Here is a 14,905-nt window from a genome sequence, read left to right as displayed (position 1 = left end):
AGTTGCGTGCTTTCAGATGCTTGATTTCGAGACCTCAAATTCTAATTCTGAGGTCTTGAAATCATATTCATGGAAAATCACTTCTTTCTCGAAAACTACGTCACTTCAGAGTGGGCTGTTTCTCACAATGTTTTATACTATCAACAGCTCTTGATTACTCGTTACCAAGTGAGGTTTTATGCTAAGAATTATTTTGAGTAATTACCAATAGCATCCACTGCCTTTAAGCTTCGAAAACAGCGGGGTAAATTGAATGGGTAGGTTATAGAAGCCATGCCTGTTAGGTAGAACAGAAACCACAAGTATCTCTTTCATTCCTTTAAAGGGGATAGAAAGGGCAGGTTCTGAAGGAATTCATTCACTTCAACTCTACAAAGTTGACGGCATACTTTGTTTTCATGCATTGCGGAGGGGGACAACAACCATAATAAAAAGATGCCGGAAAAAAAAGTCTAACAAAAGCAAAAAAATTATAGCCACTCCTGTAATCTCGATTTCCTTTCTAGCCATCAGCCTCGTAGAAAATGAACGTAATTTGATTTTGTGCCCGCCAAACAAGGGGTCCTGTTTTGTACATAATGATGACCATTGGCAACAATTTACCAGAAGACAAAAATCTTTTTTTTTTCTGGTTGAAGGGAACGCATAATGAAGACCAATTAAGATTGTTATCAGATACTCGGATAGATGTCCCGCACTGATTTGGGTGAAATGTGAGTGGAGCTGTGAGTACTCTGTAACCTCATAACCCAGAAAAAAAAAACATCGCGGTATCAGCTTCCAGCAACATGAATGTCACTTTGAATAACAAATATATAAAAATAAGAAAACTGAGCCTACATGTATACAAAAATTTCCAAAAGGTTTTTTAAGATAAAGCTATTTAAAGACACTGGACACTATTGGTAATTGTCAAAGACTAGTCTTCACAGTTGGTGTATCTCAACATATGCATAAAATAACAAACCTGTGAAAATTTGAGCTCAATTGGTCGTCGAAGTTGCGAGAAAATAATGAAAGAACAAAAAAAATTTGTCACACGAAGTTGTGTGCTTTTAGTTGCTTGATTTTGAGACCTCAAATGCTAAATCTGAGGTCTCGAAAATCAAATTCGTGGAAAATTACTCGAAAAACTATGTTACTTCAGATGGAGCCGTTTCTCACAATGTTTTATCTATCAACCTCTCCTCATTACTCATTATGCTAATAATTATTTTGAGTAATTACCAATAGTGTTCACTGCCTTTAAAGGGAACGTGTACATTTGGGTTTTGGAATCGTTTGATTGTTTTGATACTATACAAATGTAGATGCATATATTAATGGAACACGTTGCCTTGGATCGGTCGTGTTGGTCATTGAAAAGCGTTTGTATTCATTTGTTATAAAATGCATATGGTTAGAAAGATATTTTAAAAGTAGAATATAATGATCCAAACAAATATCACTCAAAATTGCGTAGTTTTCGTTTTACCTCGTCGACATACACGATCGGCCATTTATGGGAGTCAAGTTTTTGACTCCCATAAATGGCCGACCGTGTTAGTTCACAAAGTAAAAGAAAAACCACGCAATTTCGTGGATCATTGTATTCTAAATCATCTTTCTAACCATGTGCATTTTATAGCAAACGGTTACTATTTGTTATTCCTCCAGTGTGGTTCATCTGTTTCTTTTGTATTTGGTTGAGTGTTTTTAATGGATGTGTATTTTTTCCCCTTTAATTGTCTTCATCCTATTTAAAAATGCTATTTTGTAGTTTATTTGTGCTTGGATTAGTGTTTTTGAAATGAATGTGCAATGTTGTACTGTGTAAATTTTTAATCTGTTATCTTAAGTGCACTTCTGTAGATTGTTATTAGCTGGGATCCATGGGAGATCAGTGAGTAACTTGCTAGGGGATATTTTGACAATAGTACTATGGTTGAGATTGTAAGGAAATTGAAACTCCTGAAAATGGGATAAGAGTTAGTTCCATGTATGGAGAGAATAGCCGGCTAAATTTACAGGAAAACTTTGGCTTGAAAAAAGAAAAACTTTAAGTCGGGATTACTATACATAAACATTTCACAATACTCAGAGTTGACAAACAGAATAGTACATGACACAAAGGCCCAGGCTGACAAAACTCTTGTTTAAATGCAAGGTTTCCAAGGCTAGCTAACAAAGTTGTTTAAATTGAAGGTTTCCCAGACTACCAACAGGCACACATTTAAATGGATGGTTTCCCAGGCTAACATAGCATTTTATAATTTACACTGTTTATACCTGGTTCACTGCAAACTTCCCGCACAACCAACAGAGCTCCCTTCTACATACCAGCTTTAGTTAATTGGACTCTGTCCTTACATCATGTCTGGGACCCATGTTGTTTTTGGTCTGAGCTCATCTGTGTACTCTCTTTTTTTTATCACGCAAACAAAACAAAGCCTGGAAGTGTATTTGCTATAAAAAAAAAGTCCTACCTCGTCCGGGTCCCCATAGACATAGATGTAGTCCCCTGCAGTCAGCGGTAACTCGGCATCGGGATTGTCGTTCGGGGAATCCCTGTAAGGGTCGTAGTTATATCTACGGGGGAAAAGAAAAACAAGGCAGTGGATGTCAGTACATACGGCGTGTTTATACAAGCGGATGGACTACAGCCATAGCAAGGCTCAGGTCCCTAAGGGCGGGGAAGAAAGAGGTTAAACTTGCATAGATCCACACAGATCTCTGTTGGATAAGAATGAAAACAAGAGCTACATGTACATGTGGTTTAGACCTTTATCACGCTGTCACCATCTTGGTCATGTTCCCTGTTCCCATTAACAGGAATGAATGATATTGCACAAACATGGCACCACACTATGATTTCGGCCAGCCTGTTTGGTTACAGTGAGTTGGAATGGAGTAAAATCAAGATGGCCACACCGTGATAAAGGTATATAGATCTTTCTGTTGCATTCTCACAGCCTAAGTTTTTGCCAAAACAATGCCATAAATGCAAAGGAAAAAAAGAAAGCCACATACAGTCAGTGTGTAGCAATGGTACACAAATATTAAAAAATATTACTCAGTTTGTACATACACTGTACATGCAGATCTACTCATTTCTCTCTCGGATAGGAATGAACCAATCAAGCTACACGTTGTTTAGACCTTTCTATTGCATTACCACAGCCCATGTTTTTGCCAACAAAAGTTGGACAACTATGCCATAAATGAAAAGCAAAAACAGATAGCATGATGTTTAAATTACAAGGCAACTTCAAGTCAAGCTTAAAAGCTTGACTGGACAACATTGGTTTGTATGGAAGAAAAACAAGCTAGACAAAAACCCTGCAAGCAAGCAAGCATCACCATTCAATCAAACAGAAAAATCCAACCAATTAAGACGCTGTGTGACCTTTTATCCAGCCTTCACAATCACCCCCCCCCCCTTCCATGAATAAAACCAACTTAAGAAGATAGTCAATCTTGTGAATGTGGCAGCGTATTATCCCGTACGTCATTACCTCGCAATAAAGACAGCCAGCTTGCTGATTGGGCCCATGGTGGTGATGGAAGATGCCTGATTTAAACGGTTCAAAATGGCCGCGTCGATTCGATCGCTCAAGTCCTCCATCAGATCTTCTGCATCGCTCGTATCAAGCTGTAAAAAGAAGAGAAAAAAAAAACAATGAATTGAAGGAATTATAACTTGTTTTACTTGGGCGCGTGAATCTGCTTCTTCTCTCTTGCTTTCCTGAGATGTAGAATAAAGAGACGTGGAGTTCCAACAGCTTTATTCCGCGCAATGCATCTTTGTGGAACTAAATTTCCTGGTGCGTGTTTCCCTCCATCCTACAAAGACCGTTTTTAAGGAACATCAACTCCTACATGTACCTTCAGCTCCCCTGCGGTATTTTCTTCTTGTTGAGTCTTGCAAGAGTGGCTTTCAGCCTTGTTTGGGGATAAACTTGCATGAAAATAACTAACAAATTTGTTAATGGTTTTCACAACTGATAGGCAGTCAGGTTGGCTCAGTGGTTTCTACTTCTGTGGACCCCGGTTCTGTGGACCCCGGTTCGATACACAGACCAGAGCTTTGCATGTGGATTGAGTATTTCAGTCCCTACCGGAATGGCTGGTTTTCCCTAAAGGGGCTTTCCTCCTGCGTCTAAAAGTTATATTTCTTTAATGTCTTCTTAATGTCTTCTCTCAAGGTGCCCTTTACACAGGAAAAATGCCTTTGTGCCCTAACCCTTCAAAAAAAAACCGAAGCATACAGGCCCGCAACTACATTTGTAATTCAGATTCAGATAACAGATTGCCAGAAACTTGTTTGATTAATATTGCACCTACCTGCCCATTCTCAACGCCTTTAGATGAGTTGGTCTTCCGTTTGTCTAGATCCATCGGAACATGGTGTGTTGTTGTTTTCCTATCTGTGGCTATCGGTATATCTGCCTCATCTCTACTACCTACACAATGATAAAGATACAAAGAAATGTTAGTAATAGGTTTTTATTTTGCATCAATCAAAGATTGTGAATCTGTTATGGGTGCAATGTGCTCATATTTACTTTGAGACTCTTTAATACCACCAATGATTTTCCATTTCTGAAGTTCGCAGATTTCCTCTAGATTTGGACAGGACTTATCTGTTGAAAGAATTCAGCTGGACCATTGAAGGTGCTTTTGGTCTGGGGCAGGCATGAATGGAACATCATAGTCTCATCTGCCTTAAAACATTAAGAATAAACCAGTTCTCTTTTATTATTTTTGTTCTTCTCAGTCAGTGCTTTTAGTAAACCATATCATCATCAGTGCAAAAAAAACCATATCTCGATTTCCAGAAAGTGTTGTATCTCGGCGCGTACTTGTTTTGTGTGTATGGCTGGGCTATTTTTAAACAATTTTACAACATTTTCAAATTTGTGTAACATCACGCTTGTGCAATTTAAGGAGATGCAAAGTTTTTACACTGACACAACAAAATGCAGCAAAAGTCCTGTAGACAGAAACCCATATTATGTATCAGTCATTAATGGGATTCTAAAGGCCGGTTTATAGTCGGTCGCGCGATGGAAATTTTGACGCGCGTCGCAGTTTATAGTCATTGCTGAGGCCAAACACTGTGTCTTTTTTTGATCACGCGTCAAGATTTCCATCGCGCAACCATCGCACAACCATCGCGCGACCGACTATAAACCGCCTTAAGCCCAGTTCATACATCTTGTGAATGCGAATTTGACGTCACAACCCCTCTTTCGCCACGATAGTGCAAATTTCATTGCGAATTTGTGACGTCAACATTCGTGTCAGCCAGGAACATCCTGGGGCGAACCCCTTCTCTTTTCGATAAGTGCACTGGGTTCTTTTACATGCGTTACACAACACATGGGACCAATGGCTTTACGTCCCATCCGAAGGACAAAGCAATGGTTAAGTGTCTTGCTTAAGGACACAAGTGTCACGGCTGGGGATTCGAATAAACAACTCACGGAATTTAATCCTTACAACGAAGCGTCCATTCCTCATGTAATCAAGGCACTGGACACCTCTGGTAATAATTGTCAAAGACCAGGGCCCAATTTCATAGAGCTGCTAAGCACAAAAATGTGCTTAGCATGAAATTTATTCCTTGGTAATAACAGGATTACCAACCAAATTTCCATTTGTTGCATATTTGCTTGTTACTGATATTCAGCTGTTGTTTGCTTTGACCTGAAAATCATGTGGAAATTTGGTTGGTAATCCTGTTTATAACAAAGAAGAAATTACATGCTAAGCACATTTTTGTGCTAAGCAGCTCTGTGAAATTGGGCCCAGTATTCTCACTTGGTGTATCCCAACATATGCATACAATAACAAATCTTTACAAATTTGACTTAATTTGTTATTAAAGTTGCAGAGAATACTGAAAGAAAAACACCATTGTTGCACATATTTGTGTGCTTTCAGATTCCTAAAAAATTTGTCTGTCTCAAAAACTATGTTACTTCAGAGGGAGCCGTTTCTCACAACCTTTTAAACTATCAATAGATTTCCATTGCTGGCTACCAATAATTTTTTTGGCTAACAATTACCAATAGTGTCCAGTGCCTCAGACAAACAAATAGCACAGGTCTACCACAAATTTGTTTCTTCTTTTTTTTATCTCCCCCACCCTCTCTCTCTCTCTGTGATGTTTTCGTCACCAGAAGATGTTCAGATTATTCATGCAGAGAGGTATATTCATACACAGTGTTGAGGAATGGTAAGCTGAAAATTGGCAAGAGCGACTGCCTGTCACGAACGATCAATCACCAGACTGGAGGATACGTTTGTACAACCTGAACAGGTTTGGCCGAGGGTGAATCGAATTCCCCTTATATCAGTCCAGAAGAGAAAAACATGCTCTGATTGAAAAAACTTTGTAATTATGCTAATTTTAATTTGTTTGAATATTATTATAGCAGATGACTTCTAAGTATTGTTTGAAGCTTTGCATGGTGTGGATAAATAGGAAGAAACTATGAATATATAGTAAACTTGAGGGTACAACCATGTGTAAATCTCTTTTGAGGGAGTGTTGGCTCTGAAAAGAGGCGGCGTGGTCTCGAAGATGTTTCAAACAGTATACTCTGCTCGCCTTCAGGAGAATAATAATTAAAATAATAATAATAACAAATTCTAAATCTGAGGTCTCGAAATCAAATTCGTGGTAAATTACTTCTTTCTCGAAAACTATGTCACTTCAGAGGGAGCCGTTTCTCACAATGTTGTATACTATCAACCTCTCCCCATTACTCATTACCAAGTAAGGCTTTATGCTAATAACTATTTTGAGTGAGTAATTACCAACAGTGTCCACTGCCTTTAATTTATACTAAATTTCACTTGTGTAATACAAGGTACCGTAAGCTAAATACTGAATTCTGAACTTGGATTTGGTTTGAAAGTCGCCAGGAATGCTCTGAAAATTTCTTACAGTTTTGGAATCCTTACAAACATTTTCTCCTTTATTTCTAGAATGTTACTTCTGCTTTCCTTGTTTGTACTACCACAAAACTAAAACAATCATTTCAAAACCTTCATAACATATAAGAAAATGCAAAAATAGAAACGATTTGAGAAAGTGATTGCTTCTTTCAGTTTCATTCAACTATTATTTTTGACAAATGGCCAAACCACGGCTGGTGAAAAGTACAGGGAAAGTGAATGTTAGTTCAAGGTCTGAGAAAACAGTTGTACTTTATAAAAAGTTTTGTAAAAATAAAGTGCGAGGTTAATTTTGTTTATAGAGATTTGGGGTATGTTTAGTAATAATAATTATAATAATGTCTGAGTCTTATAAAGCGCACGTATCTGCCACAAAGGTACTCAAGGCGCTTTACATGAATTCTGAGACCCAATCATGTAGCACCTTATAATGGTTGACAAGGTGCTACGGCGCATTCAAGTGCACTTGGTTATTTTACATGCGTTACACAGCACATAGGACCAACGGCTTTACGTCGCATCCGAAGGATGAAGCAATGGTTAAGTAGGTTGCTTAAGGACACAAGTGTCACAGCTGGGGATTCGCACCCACACTCTGCTGATCAGAAACACCAGAGTTTGAATTCTGTGCTCTTAACCACTCAGCCACGACAATTCCATGCTATTATTCCACTTTTATGTTGTACATGTTACATCTCTTTCGACGGTTCTTTCTAATCTCTCAGGCCTGTATGCTTCGTTTTTGAAAAAGGCAAGGGCACCCAGGCATTTTCTCCTGGGTAAAGGGAACACTATGATACAATTGCCCTGTTGCTTCGTTTTTGAAAGGGCAAGGGCACCAAGGCATTTTCTCCTTGGTAAAGGGAACCCTATGAGGAAATTGGCCTGTTCGCTTTGTTTTTGAAAGGGCAAGGGCACCAAGGCATTTTCTCCTTGGTAAAGGTAACCCTTTGAGGAAATTGTAAATTTCTACTGGAGCAATTCAAGGGCACCAAGGCAGTGACCAGGGGGCATTTGAACTAATGTAGCTGTGTGCAACCCTGCCTGGATCCATCTACATGTAATGTGACAATGTGCTCTGAGGTGAATGACCAAGGAATATAGGCAAGGCACCCAGGTAGCCTGTCCCTCTATAACAGTACAAGACGTTCCCCTTATCTTCAGAAAGTTCACACAAGGTTCATCTTCTGAAGAATCTTGAACCTTTATTTCTTCCCGGCCATGTTGGGGGAAGAAGAATTCTCAAGTGGGTAAATGACCGGTCAGGAAACTCCTTCAGGAGAGAACCACCTGTACTTCAGCGAGACTTGTCTCAATGTATCAAATGACACAACCAATTTTCAATGATTTTCCCCCCCCTTTTTTTTTTTTTTTCAAGTTGACATTTATTTCATTCTCCTTTTCTGTAAAAGAGAACGGATGAGAAAGTGTAGATTTGTGGATTGTACATTTATTTCATTCTCCTTTTCTGTAAAGGAGAATGGATGAGAAAGTGTAGATTCGTGGATTGTACATTTATTTCATTCTCCTTTTCTGAAAAGGAGAATGGATGAGAAAGTGTAGATTCGTGGATTGTACATTTATTTCATTCTCCTTTTCTGTAAAGGAGAATGGATGAGAAAGTGTAGATTCGTGGATTGTACATTAATTTCATTTTCCTTTTTTTGTCAAGGAGAATAGATGAGAAAGTGTAGATTCATGAATATAATGTACATAATTTTATTTAATTCTCCTTTTCTGCAAAGGAGAATGAATGAAAAAGTGTAGATTCGTTGATATAATGTACGAGCCGAAGGCCAGTACCTTGTAGCAATGAATCTACACTTTAGAGTTTATTCTCTGACTAAGTCAATTTTTTTTTTCACCAAACTTTGTCAAACGAAGTTTGGTCACATCTTATAACTAATGTATATTACCAAATTGACCAGCATATTTTATTGTGCTTGCAACATTTTCAAACTCATTGTTTTGATCAGTTTACAATAATGTTTTTACTAAAGTAATTTTTTTAACTAGAAAATTAATTTGGAATTTGAAATATAACATGTTTTCAGTTGTATTTTGCACACCATGTTAAGGTAGATTGGTAAACATGGTAAAGAATCTACAGTGAAGTGTAGATTCGTAAAAGAAATCTACACTTTCATCAATAGAGTGACGTCACAGAAATAGTTTAACAAGATATAACGTATACAAAATGTTACATGGTTGAAGCAAAATAATAAGCACAGAGGATGGAGGGAAAGTAGTTAATCTATGTGAACCAAAATAAAGAGAGTATGAGGCTGTCAGATTAAGCCAAGACTTGGAGAAGACAACCTAAACAGAACATAGAGTTATATATAAGAACTAGAGGGTGCACTGGTGATGCTTCTTGCACAAACGCAACAGGAACGCAAGGAGACACGCGCGCGCTATTCTGTACGCGCGATGAATATGAAACACACGTTTGTGTTTGTAACGCTACACGATGCTGTTTTTTTCAACTTAGAAAATGGCCGCACAAACACACGCTAAGCAATGCCTTTTTTTGTCAACTTAGAAAATGGCCGCCTGCGCGCATGCCGGGTCGCGTATATAGGCCAGTGCTTATAATATAAATCTAGTTCTTATAATATACATAACTCTATGAAACAGACACACTACAAACAAGAAGACAAAAAAACAAACAGGTAACAAGAAATCATTTACAAAAACAGACTGGGTTGCTACACATATGAGAGAAAAATGCGTACACTAGCAGGGCTAAAGCAAATGGCTGATGATATCATGTAGCTGGACTGACTTTAAGAGAGAGCCATGCCACATAATGGGAAAGAGGAATATATTTTATAAGAATGCTTGAACCGACCCACAGGATTCATAAAAGAAAAAAATTCTCCTTTTAGCAGGAAACATGGACTGGCACAACCATCCTCCCGAGCCTCTAGACCGTTAAATGAGGCCGTTTTTGAATGTTTGTCACGTTGTTGCGATGAAACGGTTGAATGGAAATATCTCCAAATCGGTTCGGAATGAATAGGACAATAACAGCGGATTTCCCAGTATGAGATGACCTATATAAAAAGTACTTGTAGATAGTAAATTCATAGCCAGACTATGTGGATCGGGGTAAACATGGGAACATGTACATTTAAAGAGGAGGTATACAACTGGTAATCACTCTTAAAATATCTCCAAATGAAATGAATTAGACAATACAAGTGGATTAATGGCAATAAAGTCTTATTACTGGTTAGAAATGCAGCACTTTTCGATAAAATGAAGTCGTTGTTTTTTAAGTAAAGAGATTATGAAAACAGATCAGTTTGTCTAGTTGGTAAGACACTGCTCTAGAATTGCAAAGGTCACAGGTTTGAATCCCACCCGAATAACCTGCAAAAAAAAAAATTCACAGAGCTCAGAAAAGTACTAAGTATACAGTGCTAACACACTTCGGTGTATAGATGTATGGGTAAAACCAAAACTAATATTCTTTTATCCTTGATGAAAATTTCCATCTATTAGATCAGTTTTTATCCCCCAAGATTTGAATCTGAGAAACGTTAATGTCGGTTAAGTTTCTAAGATTGTTACCCCAATTACAGATTATAGTTGCTGCGAGGACATACATGTAGATGCTCTGGGTATTGGCTGGCAAGTTGTTTCTGTGCTGAGCAAGTTTTCCTGCTAACAAGTTTTATGAAATTGGACCCTAAAGGAAGTCAAGAACAAAAAATACATCATTCAGGTTTTGTGAAACTAACACAGTAAGCTGATATCTGCTCCAATCGTCAGAGGAAGCTCAAGAAGAAAATTTTAAAAAATTCCAAATATAAATTAACCATAATGAAACAAATACAGATCAGATTAACATGTGCAAAATGTAACCTTGAATTGACAAGTTACTGTACTCTAGATACATTACATCAGCTTTTCTTTTCACTTCGTTTGAAGACCAAGGCCAAATTTCATAGAGCTCTTTATTATGTAAGCAGAAATGAGCAGGATACCAGTCACAAATTGTACTCCAGACATTGTTGTTTGGCTGGTAACCTTTATCTGGTAAGCATAATTTTGTTATGCTTAGCTACTTTTTGTGCTTATAAGCAGCTCTATGAAATTGGGCCCTGGCTGATCTCCCTCAACAACAATAGAAAGAAAACAAAGCTTTGTCTTCACAAATGAACGAAACTCCTATAAAGCGCCTCACTTCAGTTTACCCCTCTGCATGACTTTGAAAGTATTTTTACTTTCACCGGAAGTGGTTTGGATCACCGAATGCTATAAAAGGTAAATGATGTGAGGAGGAACTACATACATGTCTGTTGTGTGGAGCCAATATAGTAACTTTATATCTGGCTGTAACCTGCATACTAATAACTGTCCATAAACGATTATCGGGAATTCCTTGCAAAACAAGTTCCACATTGAGAGCTCCAACAATCTTCCTATGCCATTCAGTATGGAGTTACAGAAGCTACTACTCATTTCCAGTACAATTCTCATCTTGTTCTCAACATTTCCACAGAATCTTGCCGCAGGCAATGTCACACTCAAGCGACAGACCCCTGAGAGCGGTTTAAGAGTGAAAGAGGGAGAGTTTTTCACTTTAAAATACTTAGTGGAGTTTCGACCTCGGCCTTTCACAGCGACTGTTCAAATCGTTTGGTTCAAAGGTCCGTCGAAATCTTTGTCAACTGCTTTCGTGGAAATATCCAATATCTGTACGGAGAAATTTTATACCTTTATTGGATGCGCTATAAGGCTTTCCGGCATTTGTCAGCCTAACCAACTCCTGACAATAACATTAAAAATCGATCACGTTAGAAGACTCGACGGAGGATCCTACACTTTCCAACTTGACTACACGACAAACGGGACGGAGACTTCCAGTGTTTCAGATACAGTCCAACTGAATGTTACTAAGAGTGACGTGCTGTATTCTGGGACTAAACACACAAGTACTCTAGCAGTAACACAATGCTTTACTGGAGCACCAGTTCTTTCAACTGCTACCAGTACTGATGCCACCAAGACCAATGCCAATATAACTGATAACAATGCCAAAACGAGTGGCCCACCAGTAATCACCATCGTTGCAGTGGCTTTACTCGGTCTATGTGCCGTAATAACAGGCCTGGTTTTCGCCATAACATGCGTTGTAACAACTAAATGTAAACGCACGATCAGAGAAGCACCACCAGAAACGACTTTGAGTCCAAACCAACCAAGTCTTGGGGTTCAGGAATCCTTCCCTGTAACTCAAGAATCCAGTCGTAGAATTCAAGAATCCAGTCCTAGGATTCAAGAATCCAGCCCTAGGACTCAAGGGACTGTAGAGAAAGACCCAATCTATCACAGATTAACTGAGCCAGGGACTTCAGAAGTTTCTTCACCCATCATGGAGATGGTCAGTATTGGTGGAAATTCTCCTGCCGGTAGAGTGAAACAGACTAAGACAATGCAGTCTAAAGAATGGCTGAATCCAACTGGAAACAGCACAAAAGGTTAGTCATTATACTTTTTGCCTTGCCCGTCCTCAAAGAATGCTCACCGTAGTCCAGTGGTTAGACAACAGGACTTGCAATTACAAGGTTGACAGTTCGAATCCCCTATGCTAATCACTGGTTTCACAATGACTAGAATAAATATTGTCATCTATTTACTGAACCACAATTGAGGTGTGCAAATCATAATCATAGACATTAAACCAATGTTTGTAAAAGAGAGATTGGCGGATGCCAGCTTGGTGTTTATATCCCCTTGTGGGAGTTTGCCGAGTTCCCTTAATGGGAAGATCATCTAAACTAACAAACAAACAATCGAACAAATAAAAACAAAAAAAGGTGCAGATGATCCAGTTAACGCGCTTGATCTAGGCCAGTGAAAGGTCACTGGATTTTCTGGCTCGGTTAACTAACCCTGTCAATCTTCCTCACCTTTGGCTCGGTTAAACTACCCATGTGGCATGGTTATAGTTTACCGTGAGGAAAGTTACTGGGCTGTTTGCACTGGACTTGAAATGGGTAAGTTACCCTTTTGTTCAGTTAGTTCACCCAATTTAAGTCTAGTGTGAACAGGGTTTAAGAGTTACAGGGAGCTATCCCCTTTTGTCAACTAAAACCTTAACTCCTCAGTATTTTTGAATGCAACTCAAACTCAAAACTCACACACAGTCCACAGCCACACAACTCTATGTAGTCAAGATCCTTCATGTGGTAGGACCCATAACCACTCCCCATTCTCTTCCCTCATACAATTGCATTTAAAGAAATGTTACAGAAAACAGATTTACATCAAACTTACACGGTCTAGTGATGATGATAGTAGAAAACATCCCTTGAAATATTTCTGCCTGAAATGTCATATTTGATGAAAAATAATCAATTTAACTTTGCATTTTGTTTGCATCAATGTCATGCAAAATGTGTAATTGGTTTTTCACTATTTTCTCCTGACCCAGATGGCCGATCAATCTCAAACTTCTACAGGTTTGTCAGCCTATGTATATGGTTGATTACATAAAGTGCTTACACTGCCAGCAACTGTTTTGTTAGCAAAACCAAATTCTGTAATGTTCCTTTAACTATTGGCATCTCTGATTGACAGGTCTTGATGTTCGACCTCCAACCTTTCTCTTGGATCGCTTCACTCCCTCTGAATGTTCTGATGTTTATGACGACTTCACAGATGAAGACGAATGCCATGAGTGTGAAGATATTGGTAGCGGCAAAATGCACGAGAATGATCTCTACATGTCCCTTAATGACAGTGGACACAAATGGTAATTGTCAAAGACCAGTCTTTTCACTTGGTGTATGTCAACATATGCATGAAATAACAAACCTGTGAAAATTTGAGCCCAATTGGTCGTCGAAGTTGCGAAATAATAATGAAAGAAAAAACACCCTTGTCACACTAAGTTGTGTGCGTTTAGATGGTTGATTTCGAGACCGCATGTTCCAAACTTGAGGTCTCGATATCAAATTCGTGAAAAAATTACTTCTTTCTCGAAAACTACGTCACTTCAGAGGGAGCCGTTTCTCACAATGATTTATACTATCAACCTCTCCCCATTACTCATTACCAAGTGAGGTTTTATGCTAATAATTATTTTTGAGTAATTACCAATAGTGTCCACTGCCTTTAATCACACAATCCACCCATGATGAGAGGGGTAGGATATCTAGGACCAGTCGTTGATTTTAAACAAACTCTTCCTAACTGGGGATTAATCTTAGGACTTAGGACAAGTTATTTTTCGTATCCATAGACGTAGGACGCATTGAACCCATCCTAAGTTAGGAAGAGTAACTCGTCCTAACTCGAGATAGGATTAATCCAAGTGTTTCGTGAAATAGGCTGCAGGGACCAATTCCAAAAAGCTGTTTAAAGGCACTGGGATGTTTGGTAATTGTCAAAGACCAGTGTTCTCACTTGGTGTATCCCATCATAACCATAAAATAACAAGCCTGTAAAAAATTGGGCTCAATTGGTCATCGAAGTTGCGAGAAAATTATGAAAGAAAAAGCACCCTTGTTGGACGAATTTGTGTGCTTTCAGATAGGAATAAAAGACTAGCTAGAATTCTTTTAAAAGTTTAGTGAGAAATTACCTCTTTCTCAAAAACAATGTTACTTCAGAGGGAGCCGTTTCTCACAATGTCTTATACTATCAACAGCTCTCCATTGCTCGTTACCAAGTCAGTTTTTAAGTTAATATTTGTTTTGAGTAGTTACCAAACGTGTACCTTCCCTTGATATATACAGTTGACGCCACTCGGGCCGAATTCAGCTCGAGACCTTGTGACCACAGGTTTTTGCAATGTTAGAAATTTGAGCCCGAGGACAATCATTTCTTTGATGGAATGAGAGGAATATATAGGGAAAGATTTCGTCCAGCAATTTCGCATTTGTAGCGAAAACTTAACTAAATTTTTGTGCACTGAATGTCAATATTGAGTAACAAATTGGGACTT

At 38.5% G+C, this 14,905-nt stretch overlaps 2 protein-coding genes across 2 annotated transcripts in view; one reads left to right on the top strand and one right to left on the bottom strand.

Annotated features, from left to right (window-relative positions):
* Nucleotides 1–14,905, bottom strand: part of LOC139938036 (peripheral-type benzodiazepine receptor-associated protein 1-like) — a 236,645-nt gene that overhangs the window by 39,086 nt on the left and 182,654 nt on the right. The window contains exons 16-18 of the mRNA XM_071933389.1: nt 4,324–4,442; nt 3,495–3,631; nt 2,466–2,568 (exon numbers count right to left, since the gene is read on the bottom strand). Of these exons, the coding sequence (XP_071789490.1) occupies nt 2,466–2,568; nt 3,495–3,631; nt 4,324–4,442 (359 nt within the window). The remainder of the gene's footprint in view (nt 1–2,465; nt 2,569–3,494; nt 3,632–4,323; nt 4,443–14,905) is intronic.
* On the top strand, nt 11,390–13,715 carry LOC139938098 (uncharacterized). The gene is made up of 2 exons (XM_071933478.1): nt 11,390–12,434; nt 13,537–13,715. The coding sequence occupies exons 1-2, from the start codon at nt 11,390–11,392 to the stop codon at nt 13,713–13,715; spliced, it is 1,224 nt and encodes a 407-aa protein (XP_071789579.1).

Source organism: Asterias amurensis, chromosome 6, assembly GCF_032118995.1.
Source record: "Asterias amurensis chromosome 6, ASM3211899v1".
Classification (NCBI taxonomy): domain Eukaryota; kingdom Metazoa; phylum Echinodermata; class Asteroidea; order Forcipulatida; family Asteriidae; genus Asterias; species Asterias amurensis.
This window is presented reverse-complemented; position numbering and strand designations above follow the sequence as displayed.